Source organism: Podarcis gaigeae (assembly GCF_964106915.1).
Source record: "Podarcis gaigeae genome assembly, chromosome: 5".
NCBI classification, from domain to species: Eukaryota; Metazoa; Chordata; class Lepidosauria; order Squamata; family Lacertidae; genus Podarcis; species Podarcis gaigeae.
The window spans coordinates 62,895,540-62,921,643 of NC_139681.1; the positions used below are offsets into that span (position 1 = coordinate 62,895,540).

The 26,104-nt window shown below is 44.8% G+C and overlaps 1 protein-coding gene across 1 annotated transcript in view; it reads right to left on the reverse strand.

Annotated features, from left to right (window-relative positions):
- Positions 1-26,104, reverse strand: part of DGKG (diacylglycerol kinase gamma) — a 115,998-nt gene that overhangs the window by 12,557 nt on the left and 77,337 nt on the right. Inside the window, 3 exon segments of the mRNA XM_083741812.1 lie at positions 608-728; positions 7,611-7,812; positions 17,544-17,634. Coding sequence (XP_083597938.1) covers positions 608-728; positions 7,611-7,812; positions 17,544-17,634 — 414 coding nt within the window.

Sequence of the window (26,104 nt, forward strand, 5' to 3'; positions counted from 1 at the left end):
TCCTGGAAGGAGATTGTCACTCAACCCAACTATGCTCCCCTGGGCCTGAGGGTCCTCTCAGCTTCCCTACCTCTTAGACTATCTATTCCACACGTCTTTACTGTTTCCCATATGTACGAATAGGCACTCAGTCAGTAGCCCTTACTCACAAGCAGGATATAGTCCCAGTTGCCGAAGGAGGAGCATTTGGTGCTGCAGTGACCAGTGGTGTGTTGATCGCCTTGGACTGTCCAGTAGGCATGGCTGCCTACCACCTCTACAGCCAGTCTGCTGCTTCCCTTGCCTAGCAATCTCCCTACCCAGGACTAAATGGGAGGTGGAAATACTTCTTGGCCCTTCCAACACAACCTGAATCCATCCTTCTATAGTACAGAGTGCTGCATTTTATGGGTGCCATAGCTGCCTGAGCTCTACAATGTTATGTGTGGCATAGGCCCAACAAGACATCAATTTGAGTCAACAACAAAAAACAGATGTCTGTCTCTGCTCTCCCCCACTCCCCACGTGATGCTTTCCTGCCTGTACTGTGATTTCATGCTTTGAATACCATCCGGAGCTGTCAGCAGACAGCAAGATGCAGGGACCAAGAGCCTGGGGTGATTGGTACCTGATGGTAACGGAGGAACACTGAGCTAGCCTCTTGCCAGCACTTTTCAGTCCAGTATAGATCTGCCCCATCTCCATTGCCCCTTCAAGGCCCACAACTTCCAGGAGTTGATCGCTGAGATCTAATGAGAGAAAGGGTAATGTGTGAATAAAACAAATACAAGTATGGGCTTTGCCTTCCATGAACATAACACATAGCAAGAGAAGATGCACTTAGGAGCAGAAAATATGGTCTGAAGGCAATGTCTAGAACATCAACTTCAAACTTATTGCAACAGATACACTATCATACACCAAAATGGTCAAGAAGATGAGCTTAGTCACATACAAAAAGTCGCCTCAAATCATCTCCTTTGAGGTGTTGTGTGAGTGTTTTACTCTGTGCTGTATGCAGCTCAATATTTCTTGAAGTAGCTAAGATGGAAAAAATTGAGCCCAGTGCCATCTGAAAGAGCACCTCTCAAGCTTCAGATGGATATGTACATGCAATGTACATGCAATACCTTTAAAAAGTATTTAACCCAGTCAGCCAAATTTAGCAGCAATTTCCATGGAAAAGTTTAAGAGCATACAGAAAAGAGTGAAAAATAATAATAAAAGGGGTGTGAGGAATTTACTTGGGGTGTGTTTTTTGTAATTCTGGGAGACTTTCTGTGTGCCACAGAATTCACCCTCTTGAGCATTTTGGTGTATGATATACTTTTGTTTCAGTAAGTTTCAGGTTAAACCATAGAATACATAGTCCAGTCAAATAGCACCTTCCTATGCTCACCTTGCAATTGAATTCTCAGGTAAAGCAGGGATATTAATTCAGAGCTGGAAAGGAGTTTCTCTGCATTATTCTTCACCTTGAGATGAGTTATGTGGGTCCTCACCTGGAAGACCTCACCAGTCTTAACGTCACAATATGGGACAGGTGTTGTGGCACCAGCCATACCACTCACCATTTATGATATTACAGGCACCATCTATTGGTGCATGCAACTCTCATGCCACCACATTACTAGTGCCACTCCAGATCACAATGATCTAGCTAGGAAAAGAATCACATTTTCTGGGGAAATGTTTCAAGGGCTTGAGAAACGCGATATCCCTGAAACAGAAGCCCTTCCTTGGAGGAAGATGTCTTGATCCAATACAAAAGGAATCATAGAATTGGAAGGGATCCCAAAGGGCATCTTGGCCAACCCCCTGCAATGCAGAAACCTTAATTAAAGCATCCATGGCAAACAACCACCCAACCTCTCCTTAAAAAGCTCCAATGAAGTTCCACCACCTCTCATGTCTCATGGGAGTTTGTTCCACTGTTGAACAGCTCTTACTGTCAGAAAGCTCTTCCTGATGTTGAGTCAGAATCTCCTTTCTTGTAACTTGAATCCATTGGTTCGAGTACTACCCTCCAGAGCAGGAGAAAACAACCTTGCACCATCCTCCTTGCGACAGCTCTTTAGATATTCGAAGATGGCTACCATATCTCCTCTCAGGCTCCTCTTTACCAGGCTGAACATACCCAACTCCTTCAACTGTTGCTCATAAGGCTTGGTTTCCAGACCCTTTGCCATCTTGGCAGGAGCATCAACTGTACATGGGGTAGCACTCTGGAGCAGCACCCACTCATTTTCAGAGGGGCGTGTGCAGGGTGACACACTGGTAGACTGTGCTGCCCAAAAGCGCTACCGATGGTTGCTCATTTGTTGCACATCACACAAATATCTTAAGAAGAAGCCTTTTGGCTCAAGGGTATAGCATTTCTTCCAGGCACTGAAAATGAGGCGGCAGCTAATGATAAATAGCTGGGCCTTGCCCTGTCCTGTTTTGGTGTTTGTTTGGCAAATCCTGTTGCCTAAGCTCAGCTGCGCCCGTGTGTGGTCTATTTTTTTATTTCCTTTTCTGTGCAGGGAAAAAAGCATGTCCTAGATTAACAATGAATAGCAAACAAGGAGAAACAAATGTGAAAGCGGAGCAAACTGGAGGCTTTTGCCTAATTCACACCCAACCATTTGTCCATGCCAAGGATGCACCTGCAGTCTTAATAGTAAGAGTCATTTCCTTCTGCATTGCCGTGAACCAGCATTTTTAATTCTCCAAAGCTAGGCCTGGCTTGAAAGGCCTCGAGAAATTGGCGTCGGTGGCCTCAGACTATCCCACAGCCTTAATTTCCTTCCTTTGCTCAGTGGAGCCCATTGGACTAATATGTTCCATCTCTGAAATATGGCACAGTCTACACAGTCAAGAGTGTTTTTCTCTGGTGTGGTTCTTTCTTCTTCTTCTTCTTCTTCTTCTTCTTCTTCTTCTTCTTCTTCTTCTTCTTCTTCCAGGACACAAGAAATGTAATTAAGCTGTGGATATGAGCTACTTGCACCTCAAACCTCAAAGGGCTCTGCTAACTTGGGCAAGAAGGAGGTGTTTGCTGACAGTCTGAAGATCAGACTGATAGCAGATCATGCAAAGCTGCATTCTTAAACCAATTCCTTTGTGTGACTCAAGCCTAGTTTATAAATAATCTGTGTTTTTATGTACTGCAGAAGTAGCTGTTCCAAAAAGCAATAATTGACATTCCTCAGAATCAACCCTGAAAACCTTACCCTGATATGCTGGATGGTGCTTGTTTTTAGGTTAGTTATCCATTATTACCTGTGCATGCTTTGTAAAGGCAGCATGGAAGCTCACAAGGCTGCTGTGTGCCAGCTCACTTGTGAACCAATCATTCCAGGAGGTGAAGAAGTGGAAAAACTTGCGTAGGAGGGAAAGCCAGGTGGGCTGAATATGGCCTGCAGGCCTTCAGTTGCCAGCTTCTGCTTTAGTGCTCTTAAAGTTGCAGTCTTCAAACAATTACCTCCAGTTTGAAAAACTAATTTGAAAAGGTGCCATCTACTCTTCCAAATGAGGGAGATGCCCAAAGGCTTGCTGCTTCTGATTCTGCTTCAGTCCTCTGCGTTCAGAAAATTCTCTTGCATTAGTCACCATGGAATATTCTGGAGAGAGTGTTGTTTCCCCACCTCTGTAACTTCCTTTCCTTTGCTTGTATTGTAGCTGTATTAAAGCATCCTCTTAGTCATTCTGCCATGCCTAAGTAACACCTGCTATGTCAGGCTCCTTCCCAATGCTTTCCGCTTTCTCCCACGTGTACATAGATAGGTCTTTTTCTTATTTTCAGCCAGGCACTCTCACCAAAAGAGCATTTCAGAGAAACCGGTGGTTGTGGGTCCATGAATCCGAGCCTCCTTTTCATTTCCAGCAGCTCAGCCCTGCCCTGCTGCGACAGCATCGTTATTAGCTGAAGCCCTTTAATATTTAATTAACCTACAAGATCCATTTTCTGTAAAGACTCAGACTCAGAGGAGACCAGCATGGGTAGAAGGAAACTAAATATGCAACCTCTAATGAAATTCAGGTTAAAGACAAACATAAAAATAACTGCCCCGTGGAAAATGCTGATTTTAAAGTGTGGCGTGAGTAACTAACTCCCTCATCCTGTAATCCATGCATTTATGTTGATAATAGGGAGGAATGACTAAAAACACAGGGGGCAGGAATGAGGGGGAATCTTGTTGGACTCCACTTCCCATCAGGCCCCAGCCAGTATGGCTAATGGTCCAGAGAGATGTTCAGCAGTATCCGGAAGACATCACATTGGCTACTCCTGATTTAGCTCAATCTTAGTCCAGGAGCAAGATCCACTCATCCAACCACAGATTAAGTGGGGCAATCTGGAGCACTGTGTACTGGCGGCAGAGATGAAGCATGCTGCAGAAAAGTTGCTTATAAGACTAGCAGATTGAAATGATTCATCCAAACAAGTCAAGCTGCACCTGACTGTTTCTTTAGCAGAAATGGTATTGTGTTTTTGGAACAGGTTCCATAGTGGGGGGTGGGGTGGGGGTGGGAGGACTAGACCAGGGGTCAGCAACCTTTTTCAGCCGTGGGCCAGTCCACCATCCCTCAGACCATGTGGTGGGCCAGACTATATTTTTTTAAAAATAATGAACGAATTCCTGTGCCCCACAAATAACCCAGAGATGCATTTTAAATAAAAAGACACATTCTACTCATGTAAAAACACGCTGATTCCCAGACCGTCCGTGGGCTGGACTGAGAAGGCGATTGGACTGCATCTGGCCCCCGGGCCTTAGGTTGCCTACCCCTGGACTAGACAGTCAATATACTGTATCCTTATTCTTATTGCATCTTTCCCTCTTTGTCCGTGCCCTGTTGTGCCCTTTCTCAAGAGACATCCTCGCACTCACAGCTGGAAGCCAGCCGTGTTGCTTACATTAAAAGATTATTTAGATCTGTTAATTACGGCTCTTTGAATGCTGCATGGTAGACTGTCACTAGGAGGGCTGGCTAATTATCAGGTGTGCCCTGCCACGTCCACAAGCTCTAGCTGGCCTCACGCCACCCTTTTCAGCCTCTGCCTTGCTGAGCAATCTTGGAAGGCAATTGGGACCTGAGGTGGAGTACCAGGCTGGCTCTCAACATGAGAGCAAAAAATAAGTAACTATGGCCGCAGTCCTATACGACGACACAGACCTGGAAGTTAAGTCCTATTGAACTCTATGGGGAATACTTCTGAGGAGGCATGCTTAAGATTGCACTGCCCCCTTATCTTCTATATTTGTACCTATAGTTGCTGCTGAGCTTGGTTGATGTGAAGTTGTAGCTCTACACTCCCACTTGCTACTCAGTTTTGAAAATTGATCCTCAGTGCTTGATATTGACTGGATTCCAATAAACTCCACCTTCTGTTAGGACTGGAAATGTCTCTGGGCTCAGGTTTCTGCCCGTCCCTAGAAAAATGTAATCGTTCTTTTGGAAAAAAGTGTCTCTTGTCCTGTTTGGATTTCAGACAGGACACCTTTTTTCATGTATTCAAGCTCCTCCTCCTCCAAATTTCGTGGGCAAAGGGTGTGTCCAGTGGGAGCAGGAGAGCCAAGAACAAGAATTATCATGGGATGCAAGCAGAGGACTGGGGTGGTGCCAGGAGGAAGAGTTTGAGAGAGAGAGTTTTTGTGTGGGCAAATGATGGGTTGGGGAGAACGAGAGAGAGGGTTTGCAGGGGCCTGGTCCAGTGTGGGAGCGAGAGTTTTTGTGTGGCTATACACGTAAAGCCCAGCTACATATGTAATATCCAATACTTTTCTTATAGTTGTAAATCATAGTGCTTTTGCTGTTTTTTCCATTGAACTGTAAACACTGTTGATCTTGCCAATAACCCCAAATGTCAGCTGCAACCACTTGAACCCAGCTCTCTTCTCAGTTCCTTTTGGGAACTTTAAATCCCACCCCCCCCCCACTTTAGACTTGATCAGTTCAGACATGGTTTTTGGCTTGCCACTGTCACGTGTGGTTTGGGCCTAGCAAATCTAGTGAACAGTGACACAATGCGCCTGGTCTTGATAACCTATAAGGCGTCTGCTCTGGGAGCTCCTGTGGCGACAGCTACCATCCTGCATGCAGCAACTTCTACTGAGCCATGAGTGGCAAAACAAAACCTCCTTCCTTATCATTCTGGGATCTTACCTACCCGTCTTGTAACCTGCTTTTGCTCTAATTTCATAGGAAGTGTTACGTAAATTTCATGAAGGTTTCCTAAACAAAGCAAGTGGTAATTAGCATAAGTGAGCCAAGTTTTGCAAGAGAGGAACTACTAGGCTAGAAAGAGGGGGGGGGGGGAACGACACAAACCAGATCAGTTATCTTTATCTGTATCAGCTGAAGTCCCTGAGGGAAGAGAAGCCCTATCCTTGCCCACTAAACTGGAAAAGCAGCTCCTGCAGCGCTAGAATTGCCAGCTTATTCTGGGTGTGCCAGGTCTCCCTTGTGGCAGGTAAATATCTTCTCCACATGGCATCATAGCAATAAAATGAATACAGCTTCATGTCAATCAACTATTAGAGGCACAAGAGCTCTGCCAGAAGAGCTGCCAGCTCCAAGCGGCAGACTGGCCATCCCAGCAGAGTTATACAGACCAGGGATCCCAGCACTGCAACAAACTTGGATGCTTCTTCTGTTTCTTCACCTGCTTCAGTAATATCATCACCAACTTTAATAACATCAAGTCAAAGCATCAAGGACTCGTTCATCCAACATACCCTTAATGTTATGTGTGCCACCATGTGCCAGAAATGCCCTTTTGCTAGTTTAGAGTGCTGACAGGTTAAATGGGGATGCTGTGATATAAGTGAGCAACACAAAATGAACACAAATCAATTTTACCCCAGCCTTTATTTCTCCCTCCCCTTCCTTTGTGGTCTACCTGGTGTCAATTTCAATACTGTAAGCCCCTAGGGAGCAGGGACCTGGCCTCTCCTAATTTGAAAATGTTATATAGTGGGATGGTAGTATGGAGATATGCAAATTACACAAACTAGATGCAGAAAGTGCATACATTCACTTTTACAGGTTGGTTGTTATACTCTATTTCAAAGGACGAAGAAGTCAGAAGCAGCAGAACTGGAGTTTGTAAACACACTTGATAAGGGCATAACTAAAGTTTAGCAGTGCAATCCTCCATCAAATTCTACATTGGCAGGGATTATGGCACAGCTCCCATTTATTCAAATGGAGAGGGATTGTGCCCTTTTGTATTGGCTTTGCATTACAGAGGTGATGTGTTCTGGTAATTTCTGTTATTGCTAGTTCTCAGCCCATTACTGTTGCTAGCAAATATCTCAGTGCATATGCATACATGCCCACAGTGCTTTTTTTCTGGGGGGACGCAGGGGTGAATCTTAAGTTTGGCCTCATTGAGGGGCAGTATTTCAATATGAGTAGGAAAATGAGAGTACCCCTAAACATTTTTAAAGGAAAAAAGCACTGCATGCCCATCACTTTCACTGAGCTGAGAGCCACAACACATCTTTTTGGCCCTTCGAAACTGGCAAGTTTTTTGAGTATGGATTACACATGGGGCAGCAGCAGTTGCAGAAGGCCAGTTCTTAAAATGTCTGTAGCTACCCATCCACTCATCCTATTGCAATCATAACAATAAATGCCCTTACCTTGAACACAGAACTTGAGCTCCTTGGCATCAGTAACCACTGAGGATTGTAACTTTTCAGGTACCTTCTTGCTCATCCGGTTATAGCTGCGTTGTTTCTTGGTCTCCCCCCAGAGATTGGAGCCGCCATACATGCTGGGAATGTTGAGGACTGCGATACCTTCCAGTGAAGTGCTACTCAGATCCAGAACTGTTCCATCACACTGGCAGGTAATGGTGGGAGACAAAGATAAAGGAAGCTATTGTGAGGCATAAAATGCCCTGCATCAATGCACTGCATTGTTATGTATTTATTTTAACACTTCTATCCCACTTTCCTAAAAATCCAAGGTAACTTCCAACTGCTAAGGAGCCAATAAAACACCACCTTTATCAAAACACATCACAGCATTAATGTACAATCAAGAGTATCATTCTAAGACTGTGGAAAGCTTTCTGAAACAGAAAGGCATTGAATTCCCGCTCTTGCCAAAAGCTGAGTGATGACTTAGAAGTGCACTCCAAAATCTCAAGGGCGCTAGGAAAATGACTCGGCACACTTTTTTTTACAGCTGTTTTTGTGCATTTACTGAAAGGACCTATCCTGCATGGGGCCTTGCTGAAAGATTAGAACAAGTGGAGAGGTGTATGTGTGCATATGCAGAGAGAGGCATTCTCTGAAGATAAAGGCCATGCGGGATTTCAAGGGTGAGAACCAGTAGCTTGAATTGGGCCCAGAAACAAACATGAACCAAGTACAGTTGACATAAAACAGGCTGAATATGTTCTCAATTCCCCTTTCCTACATGGAGGCAAGTCCCAGCATTCTGAACCTGCAAAAGCCTTATGGGCAACATTACAAGGCCGCCCCATGTAAGATATCTACAGAAATTAATTTTGAAGATTATGCAAAGATAACGGCAGCAAGAGCTTGGGTGTGCAGCTGGTGCATCTGATGCAAAATGCATGAAAGATACTCCTTGGTGTGACTTCTGCTAGTGAAGTGGCAAAGCCTGATGGCAAAATTATTCTGATAAGGTAACTAAAATGCTTTCAACAACAGATAAACTCACCTCACTTAAAGTTGTGACAGTTAAAGTGGTAAATCACCAACACATTTGCTTCCAGATACCCTCTCTCAACATAGCCTTAAAGGATACTTCCAGGGACGAATGACCCTACAATACCCTCCAAAAATTGAGCAAAATATACAGTACTTGCATCACCTTTTATAAAAGGGGAGGGAGGCTTGAACAGTTTTTTTTAATTGACTCAAGAAGCTTGCTAGAAATGCTAGTCATCACAAGAGCAACAGACCCAGACATCAACAGAAAGCTATGTTTAAAAAAGCAGGTCTAAATACAAGGTAGATAAACAGCAATAGGGTCGCTGCTTCAGTTCAGAAGGAACAATGATTGCCAACAGTTAAACTTGGTTCTGTTGTTTTTCACGGGAATATTATGATTGAACCTTCTCTGTGCTGCTGGGTAAGCAAAGGTTTGGCAGCCACAGAACGTGATACAGATGCCATATATTCACACAGCAGAGGAACGAGCATCCAATGGGCAGAGAGAATGTTTCCCTCTTTAACCGTGCTCTGTCTCTGTGCCAGTGTGGTACAATGGCCTCTTTGAGAAGGGGCAGCTGACAGGCTGTTGGCAGGGAGACTGGAAGTAGACATTTGCAGCTGGGGAAAAAACCAACTTTATTTCCAGGAGTCTATACCGTTACTGATGCCAATTTCCAAAACAAAACTGTCATTTCACTGTGCTCATGACAGATGCCTGGAGCCAGAGGGAGGGCAAACTGTTGCTTTCATGCCACCGGATTAACACTTTGCAGCCCTGAGAGTGGGAAATGAGGGCTATCTATTTCCACAAGCATTACATCTAGGTGCCTTTCCCATTTTACTGATGTACATCAGTACAGAACCTGAAAAAGGCTCAAATAATTTGGCTGGGTAAGTAGAATCCTTGTATGTAATCAATAAGTCTTTTTCTGTCTCAGAACATACTGTATTTTTCACTCTCTAAGACGCACCAGACCACAAGGTGCACCTAGTTTTTGGAAGAGGAAAACAAGAAAAAAAAATATTCTAAATCTCAGAAGCCAGAATGGCAAGAGGGATCACTGTGCAGTGAAAGCAGCAATCCCTCTTGCTGTTCTGGCTTCTGGGATAGCTGCACAGCCTGCATTTGCTCCATAAGTCGCACACACATTTCCCCTTACTTTTTAGGAGGGAAAAAGTGAGTCTTATAGAGCAAAAACTGCGGTATATCACACCGTGACAAGTGTTAGCACCCAAGCCTGTGTGGAGGTTATAACAACAGGCCTTGAAACTTTTCTTGCAGATCCTATTGTGATCGTTTGGGTGAGTGATGGTTACTTTGCACATCATCAAAAGTGTTATTGTCTTTATTACTTCCCATGCCCCATGACTCAGCCATGGGACGGAAAACAGGTTCTGGGGCTAAGGCCAAGCACCAGCTGGGCACTGCACACTGCATATTGCCCCAAAAGCTTCTGGCAAGATTTGCTGTTTGTATATTCCACATCTGACTTCAATTCTCAGCCATGAATCCCTTTTTGCATTGTGTTAAACAAAATAGTCAAAGACAACCATTCAATTGAAAGACAGCTTTGTATTTTTCCCCCTAGGCCAGCTGGCTTGCAGAGAAGCAACCCCAAAGAAGAATCAAAGGTACCAATTCTGAGGATGGGATGGAGCTGCAGGGTAGGGCATCTTCCATACTTCACTGCAGCTGGAAAGGGCATCTACTAAGGCTTCCTATATACTATTCCTCAATATCTGCCCTTCTTGTGTCTGGAATGCCTCTTTATGAAGTATTTTATTGCTTCCTTGTTCTGAAAGTTAATTTCCCCCTGAATGCTTAGCTTAAAGTCTCCCCACTTACTAACATGGTTTCTAAAGAACTGGAACTCCTGCTTTCCTTAAGCATGATTTTGCAAGTTTAAGCAAATATCAGAATTTAGGAAATTTTGAAACTTTCTGATAATTTTTTTAGCATTTTAGGAGGATGAACTTTGAAACAAAAGGTATCTGCATCTGCCCAGGTGTAAGTACTAAGTCTGCCATTTTAAACAGTAACATGTGTTCTTGATTAAATTCAGAAGTCTGGTGATGGGCAATATTATTTGGCAATTCTTAAAACTGTTAGGAGGCCATTGGAATATGTCAGAAAATTTTGACAACTGGGTACTGATGTAATGGGCCCACAGCCAGCAAGGTCCCCAGATTCTGAGCTTTCATTTGAAAATTAATTATCACACCATCCTGAAAGAAAGCTAGGAAGCAAAATGTGCAGATACCCTTCTAACATATTTCTGTGAGATAAGCTTGCCTGGCTGCTTCTACCCTTCACTGCTTTTACCCAAAGAGTCAGTGCTGTAATTGAAGAGTGAGTTGTTTTGATACCAGGTGACAGGAATCCCTGGTTCCTAAAGAGCTGCTGGTCTTTTGAATAAGTGCAACTTCTGACCTGGGTTGCTGTCTCACTAGTTTTAGGGCTCAGATGAGGTCATTAAATGTGCCTATCTTTCTTATAATGATTCAAAATGATCGTTAAGCAACATAAAACAGCATGAAAGTAAATGGCAATGTACATAGCATACATATCCCAAATGTGAGAGTAACAGTATTTGGGCAAGGGGGGTTTCTGCCCCACCAACCTCAGCCTGCCCTTAGCCAGCCCCCAACTTCTGTCCTTCTTACTTACAAGCAGTCCAGAGAGTGGCATGACCTGCCTGCTTCCTCTCTTTAGCGCTCACCCACATTTCCGCTTTCCTTGCCACTTTCCCCCTAGGAAAACCTTCTGTTTACCGCTGAATCAGAGCAAACGTCAACTGGGTTTTCTCTGAATTGATACTGGCTTCAATTTAGTGATAAAAAGTGGGTTTGCTGGGTGAAAGTGGAAGGGCAAAGGCAAAACCTCTGGTGTGGATAAGCCTTAAGTCTCAGTGTTGCCCTTTTTAGAACTCAGAAAGGAGAAGGATGGCGACAAAACTAGAATTAGTTGGCTCAGCCTTGCGATTGGCTCTGACTCTGCCTAATGTTGGGCTCTCTGCGTCCCACCCTACCAATCCCAATGGTCACCAGCCACCACTGGAGGATAAGCCTGCTAGGATCCAGCACAGGCGAGAAGGACCTAGGAGTTGTAGTGATTCACAAACGGAATACAATCTCAGCAGTCAATGCCTGGAAAAGAAAGGCAAATGCTATTTTGGGCTGCACTTATTTTATAGATGTACTGGGTGTGCAGGACGTAGGAGGTAATAGTAGCGTTCACTTAAAAACCAAACCAGTAAAGCACCCCTCCCTAAAATTTTAAGTAATGTTGGACAATGGGGAAAAAGTTCCCTAGGGAAGCTGTGGAATCCTGCAGGGTTTTTCGTTTTTTTGCACCCTGTTACTAAACAGATCAGAGATACAATTACTAGAAGGGAAGGTCAGGAGAAATGTCCAGATGAGTGGGACCCAGACACTTGATGTGTTGGGGATGGCTCAGGTCCAAGTGCACATAAGTTTTGTGCTTTATAAAAAGCATGCTTATTATAAAGCCCCTACCAAGGCTGAAAGGAAAAAAGGGAGTTGTAGAGTGAAAAATTGAGGGAGAAGGAAAAGGGCAACAACAACCCAGCAATCAGCAGTAGGGCATGTCCACGTGGAGCTTTTGAGATGATCTGGATATGCTCACCCAGTGCAGTAAAGTAAAAGGGAAAGGACCCCTGGACTGTTAAGTCCAGTCGAATTCGACTATGGGGTGTGGTGCTCATCTTTGCTTTTAGGCCCAGGGAGCCGGCTTTTCTCCACAGACAGCTTTCCGGGTCATGTGGCCAGCATGACTAAACTGCTTCTGGCGCAATGGAACACTGTGACGAGTGCCAGAGCGCACAGAAATGCCATTTACCTTCCTGCCACAGTGAAAATCCAGACACAAAATTGGTTGAGCTTTTTTTTGGGGGGGGGGCAACATTGATGAGCTGCTTTTTTTTTTTAGTTTTGCCCAAAGTTGCCATAAGTCCATATTTTCCCAGACATTTTACTGATTTCTGCCTGGACACAGCTTCCGAGTACAGTACAGTACTGACTACAGCCAGTGTGGTGTAGTGGTTAAGAGCAGTAGTCTCGTAATCTGGTGAACCGGGTTTGCTTCCCCGCTCCTCCACATGCAGCTGCAGGGTAACCTTGGGCCAGTCACACTTCTTTGAAGTTTCTCAGCCCCACTCACCTCACAGAGTGTTTGTTGTGGGGGACGAAGAGAAAGGAGAATGTTAGCTGCTTTGAGACACCTTACGGTAGTGATAAAGCTGGATATCATATCCAAACTCCTCTTCTTCTATTTAGGATATGTCTGGGAAATTCCAAATGTATGGCAATCATAGCCACAGTGGTACCTATTTTTCTACTTGCACTGGCGTGCTTTCAAACTGGTAGGTTGGCAGGAGCTGGGACAGAGCAACGGGAGCTCTCACCCCGTTGCGAGGATTCAAGCCGCCGACCTTCCGATTGGCAAGCCTAAGAGCCTCAGTGGTTTAGACCACAGCGCCACCCATGTTCTCACCTTTACGTCACCCAGTGCACTGAATTCCCAAAAGCTGCACATATACACAGAGTTAATCTAGGCTGGCACCTCCCTGCTCTGCAAACAATACTAGAATATTAGCAAGGCTAGGACAGACAGGGCTATGTACACAACGGTGGAGGGAAGGATGCAAAAAGAACCCTAGTGGGTTATCTAGTTGGCATCCTTCTTCCTACGCTGGTGAACAAGGTGCCTCTGGGAAGCCCAGAGGCAGGACATGAGTGCAGCTGTGCTCTCCTGCTGCTGTTTCCCAGTGCTGTCTCTGATCATTATGACTAGCAGCCATGGATAGCTTTTTCCTCCATGAATCTGTCTACACCTGGGACCTTCAGCACGTACTCCACCAGCTGCTCCATCAGTGATCAACAGCCCTTCCTCCGAGGATCATGGGGCAAGCCTTCAAAACAGGTGGCGCTTCCCTGTTGCCTTTAAAAGCACTGCCACGCAACCTAGTTCTGAGCATAGCTTTTGACAGGAGGCCATCTTCTGTTGTGTTGGACAGGGGGAGTCATTTGCAAAACACTCCATCGCCAGGGCAAGGTTTTTGTGCCAGCTGACGTTTCTGCATTCTAGCTTTAATGAATAACTAATGAAAGGTTCATTTATCCACCGATGGGGAAAGGAGGAAGTTTACAGAAAACACACACCTCTCCAAAGCCCCAATACAAACTGTGTAAAAAAGAAAAGAAAAGAAAAAGAGAGTGTAAAATGACAGGGCTCTTAGCAACCCCTGGCAAGTTGTTCACACTCCTCTCCAATTAAAGGCTGTTTCCATCTAGCCCAATGATCACTGTATGCAAACACGGGGTGTACACACACACACACACACACACACACACACTTCCAGCCAAGCTCTGAAGTACAGCTGTAAGGAGGAGGGGAAGAGGCTAAATTCTGCTCTCCTCCAACTGACTTCAGAGATGGCAAGAGCCCAGACGCTGGGACCAACAAGTACACTTGAAGGATGATCCCTCAGTGATGTGTATGCACTTTTAAAATGCTGCTTAGTGTCTATGGCCATTTTTCTTTTCACAGAACTGCTGCCTTTGGTATCTGAGGAGCTTCCTCCACGGCAAAGAAACTGCCCCCGTGCACCCAAATTAGCAGTGGATGGCAATGTCACCAAAGGATAGGCTGGACTGAACTTCTGGCTGTTTGCAGAAAAAGAAAGCTTCTGTTTACACATTGAACAATGAAGGGCAACAGGATATTTATTGTTAGCTGGATCTGAATGTGTTTTAATCCAAAGTCTTGCTCATATCTGTAACTGTGAGCCCGAAGCAGGATTCCAGCTCCAATTAGCAATAAGATGGGGATTGTTTTCAGGAAGGCTGTGGAAGTCATAAACCCTGGGGGGGGGGGAGGAAGTGGCCCTCCAGTAATGTCCCTTAGGCAAAGCTTTCCTGGGAACTTTTCTCTTGACTCTCTCCTGGGCTGTGGATCCATGTTTGGAAGAAAGAGGCAAAATGTACCTGCTTCTTAGCCTCCCCTCTTCACTGCATTCAGAAGCACAGTGGAGACTAAAAGAATGTACCAGACTTTCTTTTAATCTGGTCATTTCCTGACAACCTATTTATTTGAGCATTCATCCTGATTTGCTCGCACAAAGTGTGCAGGGAGGTTAGACACCATCGGCTTCTGACTGAACATTCATTCTGATTTGCTTGTTGAGAGGTTCTACGGCACTGAGTCAAGCAAGTGTTGTTCCACTCTTTCCAGTGCATTTTCCTGTCCCTTTCCTTACGCCATCATAAATGGCCAAGCCTTTAAGGTGCTACAAGATGTTTTGAAACTTCTGCCATGATATTTAGAAAAAATGCATACAACAAACCTGTTCTTCAGTTATTAGTACGGCTGGTTAAATAAAATATATAAGATCAAAGTTTTAGCTGATTAACACATTTGTTTTGTGTTTGGGCCAAATACTTTCTGAATGCAGCAACATGCTTTCCTTGTTCTTAGATGATGCACTTACATATCATAGCAGACATTACAATAGAAGAGGCATTCCTTTGTGTATGGGAGAATGCCTCTTTTAAAATGGGACAACACCTGCAGTTTTCATATGCATATATATTCATAGTATGTTGGGAACGCCCCCCCCCCGCTACCCAGTTAAACAGTGGCACCGTTTTAGCCAATTAACATTTTAATCTATTGATCTAACCAGCCAGTTGAGTAAATTGATTAAACATTGCAGTCTTTATTATTTCTTGGGGACGCGGGTGGCGCTGTGGGTAAAACCTCAGCGCCTAGGACTTGCCGATCGCATGATCGGCGGTTCAAATCCCCGCGGCGGGGTGCGCTCCCGCTGCTCGGTCCCAGCGCCTGCCAACCTAGCAGTTCGAAAGAACCTCTGGGTGCAAGTAGATAAATAGGGACCGCTTACCAGCGGGAAGGTAAACGGCGTTCCGTGTGCTGCGCTGGCTCGCCAGATGCAGCTTGTCACGCTGGCCACGTGACCCGGAAGTGTCTGCGGACAGCGCTGGCTCCCGGCCTATAGAGTGAGATGAGCGCACAACCCTAGAGTCTGGCAAGACTGACCCGTACGGGCAGGGGTACCTTTACCTTTATATATTCATAGTATGTTGGGAACGCCCCCCCCCCCCCCGCTACCCAGTTAAACAGTGGCACCGTTTTAGCCAATTAACATTTTAATCTATTGATCTAACCAGCCAGTTGATCGAATTGATTAAACATTGCAGTCTTTATTATTTCTTATAATCTGGGGGGAAAAGTTCAATCAAGTTTGGAGCTCTGTCGCTGATGTTATTTGCCTATCAAAAATACTCTCAGCGTTGACTAATAGTACAAGGGCTTGTTTGGAAATACAGGAAGCAGATCCCTTTGTAGTTTGGATTTAGCCACTTGTATAAATCCTTTCCCCCCTTGTCTATTACACAGATTATCAGGAAACCAGCATGGGAGCAGAACAGGTGCTAAATAATAGGTACAGTGGTGCCCCGCCAGACGAACGCCTCGCAAGATGGAAAACCCGCTAGACGAAAGGGTTTTCCGTTTTGGAGGCGCTTTGCAAAACGAATTTCCTTATGGGCTTGCTTCGCAAGACGAAAATGTCTTGCGAGTTCCTTCGGGTTTTTCCCCCTTCCCCCCTTTTTCTAAGCAGCTAAGCCGCTTATCAGCTGATCCGCTAAGCTGTTAAGTCGCTAAAAGCCGCTAAACCGCTAATAGCGCTAATCCACTAAGCTGTCAATGGGCTTGCTTCGCAAGACAAAAAAAACGCTATACGAAGAGCCTCACGGAAGGGATTAATTTTGTCTTGCGAGGCACCACTGTACCTTGACTCAGCATCTCAGGTCTTGGAAGATCTCCACTGTGGGCAAGTCTTAATTGCCTGCAAAGCTTATGGTTGCCTAATGGATTTGATCCATACCTGCTTTGGGCATGAAAGGACAATGGGTTTCTTTCCTGCTATTAGTGTTAATTAGCCGAGAAATGCTACAGTGGAAGTGTTATCACAAAATATTGGTGTTGTGAATGGCCACTTAGGATATACCCACACTTAACATTTCTCTTTTCTCTTTTCTTTCCAGGCACAGTGCACGCTTTAAAACTGCATGTCCAGTCAACCTTTCCCCACAAAAATCTGCTCTTTAAAGCTCAATTTGAACAGACGTCAATCCGTGGAAACCCCAAATTGACGTTTGCACCTATTACGCACTAAAGAGTGGCTTTTTGCAGGGAAAGCTCCAGGGCAAAAGAATCCCCTTCAAAATGCTCAGACACAGAGCTTTTAAGTGTGGACTTGTGACTGGAAAGTGTGGGGCAAAACCCTTAATTTGGAGTGTCACAGACTACCTTTTCCAGTTCATTGCCACTTGACCTGACTTTTTACATGTCCCCCCTTTCCTCTGAATTCATAGCTATAACACTCACGGCATCTGATGAACTGCAGTCTAGTCTGTGAATGGTGAAGCCATAATACAGCATACCCATCAGTTTTTAGGGTCCTTCATCGCTTTTGTTGCAACCAACTAACACGGTTACTCCTCCGGAAGCAGTGAATTTATAGTGACTCTGAAAGCTGATCCCTACATCATTCCTGCCATGTCAAAACTCCTGGAAACGGTTCAAGGTGGTGGCAGCAGGAGCTCCATGGTACTCTTCAACGTTACAGCTGCTACATAGAGTAAACCCCATTAAGGAGTATTCCTAGCAGCTTGTGTGTGACAGGTGTAGGATCAGCTTAATGGAAACAGGGGCCCGGAAGGGAAGCTTGTATCAGCATTAAGAATTACCCACATAGTCTCCTGGGCAACAAAGAGGCACTGCAATCACATGGACAACAGTCTCCAGTAGAAGCGGCAATTTGAGCATCCCTGGAAACTCACCTCAATCTCTACATAGTCGTGGAGCTTCTTGCAGGTGGCGGCAAAGGTTTCCGTTGTGCCAAATTCAAAATACCAAAGTTTATTCTTCATTCTGACAGAGAGAACAAAGAAAGGGGGGCATTACAGAAGGAGAGATCCCCTCCATCATCTCCTTTTCCGAACATACTGTTCCTCTCCAGCAGTCACTGAACACCATATCTACTGCAAATGTCTGCATGCAGAGAACTACCACACTGCCACTGGAAACAGCTAGAAAAGAACATCTTTTGCCTCCCAGAAAATTAGGGCCATTGTGTGATTGAATTCTCAGCCGGCACCATAATCTTTTGTGCAGGGTGGTCTGGTGAAATGCAAGAGACAGGAAGAGATCCAAGACTAAATTCACGGGGGCATTTTTAAACCATTACACAGAGGGAGTACCAAGGCTCCGCAGAAATAAAAAATTGGAGTGCTTATCCAGGCTTACTCAAAAATATCTGTGTTTGGACAATAAATTTGCAAATCCTAGTTGAAAGACTGGGACCAGTGAGATCTCTCTGTACTGTAATCCACCCAGAATAGGTAGCAGGGGGAATCACCTTGCTGTAGAGGGACAGCCACACTGCTGTTGGGCTCCTGTAAGCATAGAGGAGGTGATGAGGTGTCCATAATCCTCAAAGAATAAAACAAAATAAATGCAAACAATGCATTTCTCTGTTTTTCATGAAGGGTGTGTGTGTGGGGGGGGAGAAATTTTGAAAGGAGAGTAAGCTTGGTGATGTGATAATTGCCACTTAAATATTGGGGGAGGTAGATGATCACATGTGACCTGGACTGGTGTAGTGGGAAGAATGTCAGCCTCTAAAGTATTTTGTGTTTCTGTTTGTGTGTGCAAAATGGCCTTGGTGAAAGGGAAGGTATTGCTTATCATCCTCCACAGGCATTCTCTGACTGCCTTCTCAGTGCTACCAGAAAGAAGAGTCAGATTTTCCTAGATTATACAAATGTAACGTATCTCATGTTGGGGGGGGGGGCAGGCATTATTCCTGAAACAGAAGCATCATGAAACATCAAGGGATGCCATCCAGACTTCATGCAGTAAAATGGTAAAAACTGCATGCTTATCACGCTAAACACTGATCATCCCAAGGAAGGTGGTAACTCTCTGGGAAACTACCAAGAGTCACCCACTCAAAGCTGGTTGGAGCTGGGTGCCAGGCTGGAAACATGAGAAATACCACAAAGACAGCTTTCCATGTGGCACCTTGCTATGTTTGCGGAAAACTTGAGCTTTTATGCACATGACTTTAAACACTGCAAATGTACCAGGAGCAATAATAATGGGTCAGTATCAGCAGCTTCCTTTCATTGTGTGCACGCGCAAGAGACTCAGGGAAAACAGCTCCTTGGTTCCTTGGCTGTTGTCTATGATGGTGGAATACAGCAATTTGAGGTTCCTGTGAGGGTCATGCAAAGCTTTGTCCTGGAACCCAATGCGAGTCTTGCACCACAACCATGGAATGGTGGCATAGTCCATCTCCTTTGTGGGGTAATTAAGACAGCAGGTGCAATAACAGCAGGCAGTACTTCTTAAGAGCTCAAGGTTAAGCTGATACTTAACATTATTGCTTTTATGGGCTCATACACACTTAGCGTTGCTCTGCGTCTCTAGGCAAAGATCTGGGCTCTCCTGGTCCGTGTCCAAGCATTGTGTGTGTGTGTGTGTGTGTGTGTGTGTGTGAGAGAGAGAGAGAGAGAGAGAGAGAGAGAGAGAGAGAGCTTGCCCCACATTTTACTGCTGAATCGGACCAAACAGCAATTGGGTTTTCTACGGATTGCCATTTGCTCTGATTTAGCAGTAAAACACAAATTTTCCCTGGAAAAGCTTTGGGACACACACACACAAAACCATGCTCAGACGTAGACCTGGAAACCACAGACCTTTGCTTAGAAAGCAAGGAGCAAAGATAAGTGTGGATGAACCCCAAAGTCATCAACAAGGCTTCATGTTGATATTTTATTTTATTTTAAGAAGTATAAGCAAAAAAGGGAAATTTTCAAAGGAGAATCTCAATTGTTGAAACTCATAAAACCAATTAAAATTCTGAAAATTTTGCCTAATTTCAGATTTGTGCAAAATGTTTGCAAGGAGGTCCCGGCTAGAGGGCTAAAGCCATGGAACAAATGTGCACTTTTGTACTCTCTACCATTCACTTCTTCATAATAAACTTGGCCCAGTTAGTTTGATGATCGCTATGGCTCTCCACTGCGAAAGATCCAAAATTTCAACTCAAACTGGCAAAAGAAAATTGTCCTGCACTAGCCTTTTGATTGACCTAAGAGCCTTTGGGGACAGAGATCAGGCTTACCTGATTTCTTGTGCTAATAAAACTGTGTGGGAACCTCGCTGATCCTTGCAGGGACAATTTGGTCCTGGAGAAAGGGATTGAAATCACGAACGCTAAATGCAATAACAACCAGAAGAACAGTGCCTCTGTGTCCTTGCTGGATAATCATGGTTCTCATGCACAGAATGCGAGAACAATCAATGCTGCCATGTTTAGAACAGCTAGCTGATTAAACAGGAGTCAGCAGAACAAAGCGAATGCGAGAGAGGAGAAGAGAAGCATCTTTGAGGAAGGGATAGGGGAGTGACTACATTTTTTTGTCTTTGTAACAACACCTGGCTACAGAATTGAGCAGGACTCCAAACCCTTGCTTCAGCAGCACCAACTCTTTGGCAACAGGGAAAGCAATGGAATCTTCCTGGAAGTTTCTAAGAGTCGCCTCAGCACTGCAAAATAAGGCACCTGCTCAAGGATAGGGAACTTGCTGCCCTTCAGATGTTGCTGAATCACAACTCCCATCATCCCTCATCATTGGCTATGCTGGATAGGATTGATCAGTGGCGTAGCGTGGGTTGTCAGCACCCGGGGCAAGGCAGGCGCCCCCTAACCCCTAACCTGTCGTCGCTGCCAGCTTCTTCTTGCTGCTGCCTAGTCTGGTCTGGTGTGGTTCTCTCCCGCGCTCAGCGCTGCGCTGGGCGGCCGCTGCACTGTCCCTCCCCCAGGTAGCCTCTTGCCCCCTTCCGCACCGCACGCCAGGCACCCACCCCCTCCACAGTGGGCGTCGACCTGGCGGCTCGGATCGGATTCGCACAGCCAGCACTGCAGTGAGAGAGAGTGAGTGAGCCAGGTAGGGGCAGAGAGCTGCGAGTGCGAGCGCCCCCCCAGATGTTGCGCCTGGTGCGGCCGGCCCCCCTGCACCCCCCACGCTACGCCACTGGGCTTGATGGGCACTGTAGTCCAACAACATTGCAAGGTGGGCAGAAGTTCCCTACTGCTACTTTAAGTGTAAAATATCCTTAGATAACTCAATGAATACACCCAGACTCAACCTGAAACAGCTGTAATTTTGGGACACAGAGCAAACATTTGTGTACACTTTATATGTTTAGCTGAAATTAGTTCCTGCCCCAATAATAGGGATAATGCATTGGGAATGGGCCCAACCAACTGAATGGGATGCGTACAGTGTCCTTTGTATTTGTTGCTGCTTTTATTTGATATAGGTTCTCTTGAGCATTTTTAAATAAAAAGCAATCTTTTTTTAAAACAGCAACCCCACCAAACTCCAAATCAATCAAATAAAATAATTACGTGAAAAGGAATTGGGATATTACATTATTTTCAGTCACTTTTCAGTGGTATTTGCTTAAGAGGAATTTCTGAATGATTGTGCCAGTTTCCTCACAAATAGCTGCAAGGCCTGAGAGATTCAGGGGCTCTGAGTTGAACAACCAAGCTAGGACCCACCCTCCCCCTAGATTCTCCCAAATGAGGACTACAGTGAAGCCATAGTCTCACTGGCAAATAAGAGCAGAACAGCAAAATGTAAGGAGGTGTGGGGTGGATGAGAAACCCGCCCACGTTCAGTCGAGAAAGAAAAGGCAGAGAAGACAGGTTGATTTACTAAATGCAAACACACATGTCAGGCAGTATTTATTTTCACCCTGCTACGCGCCTCATCCTGACATTGTTAGAGTTGTCGTCAGAGGTTCAAAAATTGCACGGTTAATTTTTTGAAGAGGCAATTATGCATGTCTGAATAAAGTTTGCATAATTTTGAAATGCGTCTTGTTAAAAACAACTTTGCAGATTTTATACTTTTTCATCCCCATTTTTTTTTTAATTTTTGCAGGGGAGAAAGTGCTCAGGAGAGACTAGGGGGAAAAGCCTAAAAGCAGTAAGTGGAAGGTGGGTGTGGCCTGATGAAGCACTCACTAAGAGCTGTGCTGAGTGATGGCTTCCTAGTCCCCGATTCCTGGGAGCTGTGCCCAGTCTCAGAGGAACCGACCAAAACGTTTTCAGGTATTTCTCCACAATCATGCAACATGTCTCAGAAATGTGCTCCGTGCACAGAACAGCTGACATTTTCAGGATCAAGTTTCAGACATTCAGTGCTTGAGACTATATCCTGCATCTTGCAAGGCTGACAACCTTGCAGATTCTTAGAACCAGAAGCTTTCATTTATCAGAGGCTTTAGTTTATCAACCGCTACATGCAGGGGGGTTGCTAAATACAGACCTATGACACAGATTTCCATTAAGTTTGCATATGCTAATGTGTATATGACTCTGGGCAGTTAAGATCCTGCGTGTCTGCACCAGCACTGCATTTTGCAGGGTTCTCAGCCACCTTTAAGTCAAGGTTTTTTAAAAAGCGGAGGGGAAGTAGCCGACGATCTGGGCTTCACTGCAAAACACCCATGGCTTGAGCCCTTAACAATGCCCTTGGCTACATATGGAAAGGGCTATTATAGAAAAGCAAAGTGTGTCAGTATAAGAGTGTGTGATCAGCTTGGTACATGTTGCCTCTGACCCTTGACCACTGCTCTTCAGTTTATCAGCAAGATGTGGAGCAGGACAATGAATGTTATTTCCTGCTTACACTCCCGATAGCCCTTATCGCCTGCTGTCTTCACCCAAAGACAACAGACTTCAGCTGCAAACCGGTCTCTTGGGAACCCAGGGGTTTGGTGGACGTGGAGTAATCATACAGTTCTGGTCCTTTGCTGTCCCTAGACTGAAGCAGGGAGATCCTAATGTAAAGGAGGGACTTTCAGAGCTGAGATTAGAGTTGAAGAACCTGTGGCCTTCCAGATGCTGGGTCCACAAAGTCCTCTCTCTAATTCTGTGAAGGGCAACCCATAAGCACATCCATTCCCTTGCCCCCACTCCAGATTAGGTTTGAAAGCAATCATGCTTTCAAAGCTATTTACACCTCCAAAAGTATTGGGGTGGTCACATGGCTTCAGTTTACATCAGTGCATATCCCATAATTTCCCACTGAAATCCCAAAACTTTTTTTTTTTACTGCAAATATTCTGGTTTCTTGTTTCATTTCTGCTAAACTCTGAACAACTATGTGGTAATATTTGGGAAGCATCGCACAACAAACTAAAGTAGAACATTGCACTATAAAGACAGGGTTGCCATATGTCCCAACATGGCTGGTATTTAGATCTCCTTGCTTGAAAACGCATGGGTTTTTTTTTTAGATTTCGCAAAAAAAGCTGAACAACTTTTGTGTCCAGATTTACTTTTTGAACTATGGCAACCCTATAAAGAACACGTTGCAAAATACATACAGTACAGAATAAAATTCTAGTCTGGAGGGGCCCCCAAGGAATGTTGAGAAAGCTTATTTCCACACAGGAGAGAGCTTAATGTTGCAAATGAGCCATTCAGATATTCAGGTCATTTATAACAAGTAGTAGTAGTAGTAGTAGTAGTAGTAGTAGTAGTAGTAGTAGTTTTTAAACAGATTGGATTTCCACTCCAGATTAAATCACTGGGGTAGAGGGTACTGGCTGGCATTTTTATGCCAATGACATTATGAGGACTTGGTCAAAACACTGGATGCATGAACAGCATCCCTCCTACAATAAACATACTGTGTTATAATCAGTAGTGACCATGCTGTTTAAGACTGGGCTGTGGAGCTGGGTTCCATCTGCATCCAGTGCTTGGGATTGAAGTATTTTTTTTAAAAAAAAAAAACAGGAGGGGGAAGAGAATCAGAAGATAGGGGTTAGCAGCAGACAATCTAGAGAATGAAACAGGGCCAGCCCTACCATTAGGTAGAGTAAGGGAACCACCTCAGGTGGCTGATTTTGGATTCCATAAAAGGCAGAAAATTGTTATTTAGTTTGTTATTATATTTTTACTGATGGGGTATGTGTATGTGTTAGGGTTCTCGGGCAACTTTTTGCCTCACATTGCAGAATACCTTAAAGAGCCCTGGGTTTTATGCAGCTTGACTTTGGAGGAGAGGGATTTGCTGCTCTGCCTCAGGCAGCAAAATGGTGTGGGCTGAAAGGAGAGTCCTCTTCATCCCAATATGCTTTGCATTGTTACTCTCACCCCAGCGCCTGAGGACTTCCTCTCTCTTTTTAATTGCATGTCTGATGGGACCTCTCTAGCCTAAGATGACTCCAGTGCAGTCCTAAGACCATGGTAACCTAATAGAGATTGTTTACAGGAAGTGTGTTCATGTCCGAGCTTCATTCCCTGTACCAAAATTCTTACTCAGTCCCCAGAAATCTTTCAAAGGTTTAAGGACTGCTGTAATGCTTTAAAGACAGAAACAGCAGCTGTTCCACTCCCGGCCACCTGTAGGTGTAAAAACATCTCCAGAACTAAATAAGGCAGCTCAGAGGTATGGTACATCTCACTAGGTTCCTTGCTAAATACTCTTCTTCGCATTGTGTGGTGCCCTGCTCCTTCCTAAAAAACAAAACAAACGCACGTTCTTGCCTTTTGGATTTTTTATTTAATTTAACCAAATTTCTATACCGTTGGATCGTAGTAAAACCTCTAAGCAGTTTATAAAAGCGTTGTCTACTTGGAGCTTTCTTGAAGAGAGAAGGCTTGGGTTTGAATTCATGTGAGAAAGTAAAGCCACAACCTGCATCTTTCTGTCCAATGGAACAATTGTCAGAATGTGTTTGCATAGCACAAACAGGCATTTTGTGCTATTTTAGGCTCCAGAAAACCATTGCCTGACTTGAAAGGGGTTTATAAAGGTTTCTGTACATTACCAGCCTCCCCTAACCTGGCATCCTCCATATGGCTTGGACTACAACTCCCATTAACCTTAATCATGTACACAGCCATTTCTATTCTTCCGCTGCCATGTCTGGTGAGGATTTGCAGGTTTGTTTGTTTTTTTAAAAAAATACAAAAATGTCAAAACCTGTTTACCAGAGGCAAAAATGGACGAGTCAACAAAACGTGCAGCAATTCCTCTTTCAAACTGTGTTGGCTCTGGAGGAACCACCCTCTCCCATTGTCTGCTTTCAAACTTAAAGAAGCCATTTAAGGCTTAGCCTAACTATTTTGTCAAGATCGAAAGCACCTCCGGGTGCAAGTAGATAAATAGGGACCGCTTACCAGTGGGAAGGTAAACGGCGTTCTGTGTGCTGCGCTGGCTCGCCAGATGCAGCTTCGTCACGCTGGCCACGTGACCCAGAAGTGTCTGCGGACAGCACTGGCTCCCGGCCTCTAGAGTGAGATGAGCGCACAACCCTAGAGTCTGTCAAGACTGGCCCGTACGGGCAGGGGTACCTTTACCTTTACCTTTACTAAGCTCTGCTCACAAATTCATTTGGAAGCAGTGCACAAGATGGGTTCAGCAAGTGTCAAGGTATTCACACACATCTCGCCACAAGCGTTTGAAAGTCAAGCAGACCTTCCTTTATGCATTTTCTCTTAAATGTCCAAAGCTTGTCTGTCAGATGCAGGACTCTGGATGAAGTAGACTACTAGTGAAACTTTCTACATGCATTACAGAAGGTTCAGGGGCATGGCCTAGGCCAGGGGTGAAAAATCTTTTTTGGCCTGGTGGCTGTATTACCTCTGTGGATAGCTGTGGGGAGTTGCATTCTAGGCAGTGGATGGGGTGATCAGACCCAAACCAGTCAAGGCCAGATGTGTGCACAACCACACACCCTTAACACACAAATGCTGAGACTCTTAAAAGGCTCTAGAATATTGAGTCAGAACATGATGCAGAGCATTGCCTGGGACTCTTGAGCCTTTTGTTTTCTTTCATGAAATGAGAATGCATCCATGCACACTTAGTTGAAGACTGCAGGAACAGATTAGTTGCAGTGGACCAGCAAACTTTTAAGGAAGTTTATCCACACACGGAGGATAGATAGAGCTGCGTTATACTGAGCCAAATCATCCACCAGGTGGTCCATTTAGTCCAGTTTTCCTTACTCCAATTGGGCAGGGGGTCTCTTTCTCAAAGCTATTACCTGGGACCTTCTGCAAGCAAAGTTCAACAGCAGAGCTATGTTTCCCCTGTGAGGAATTCTTGAAAAACCTGCAGAGAACCCCAGGATTTCCAGGAACACTGTTTGAAAACTATGAGATACTCTCAGGCTGTTTTTATACCTAATGCCCCATCCTTCCTTAGAGTTGCTCTGTAAGTTCCCAGATTGCTGCTGGGCCAAAGCTGTGTAGACAGTTGGTTAGAAATGCATGTCCACAGGTCCTGGAGAGGAAATCCATGGT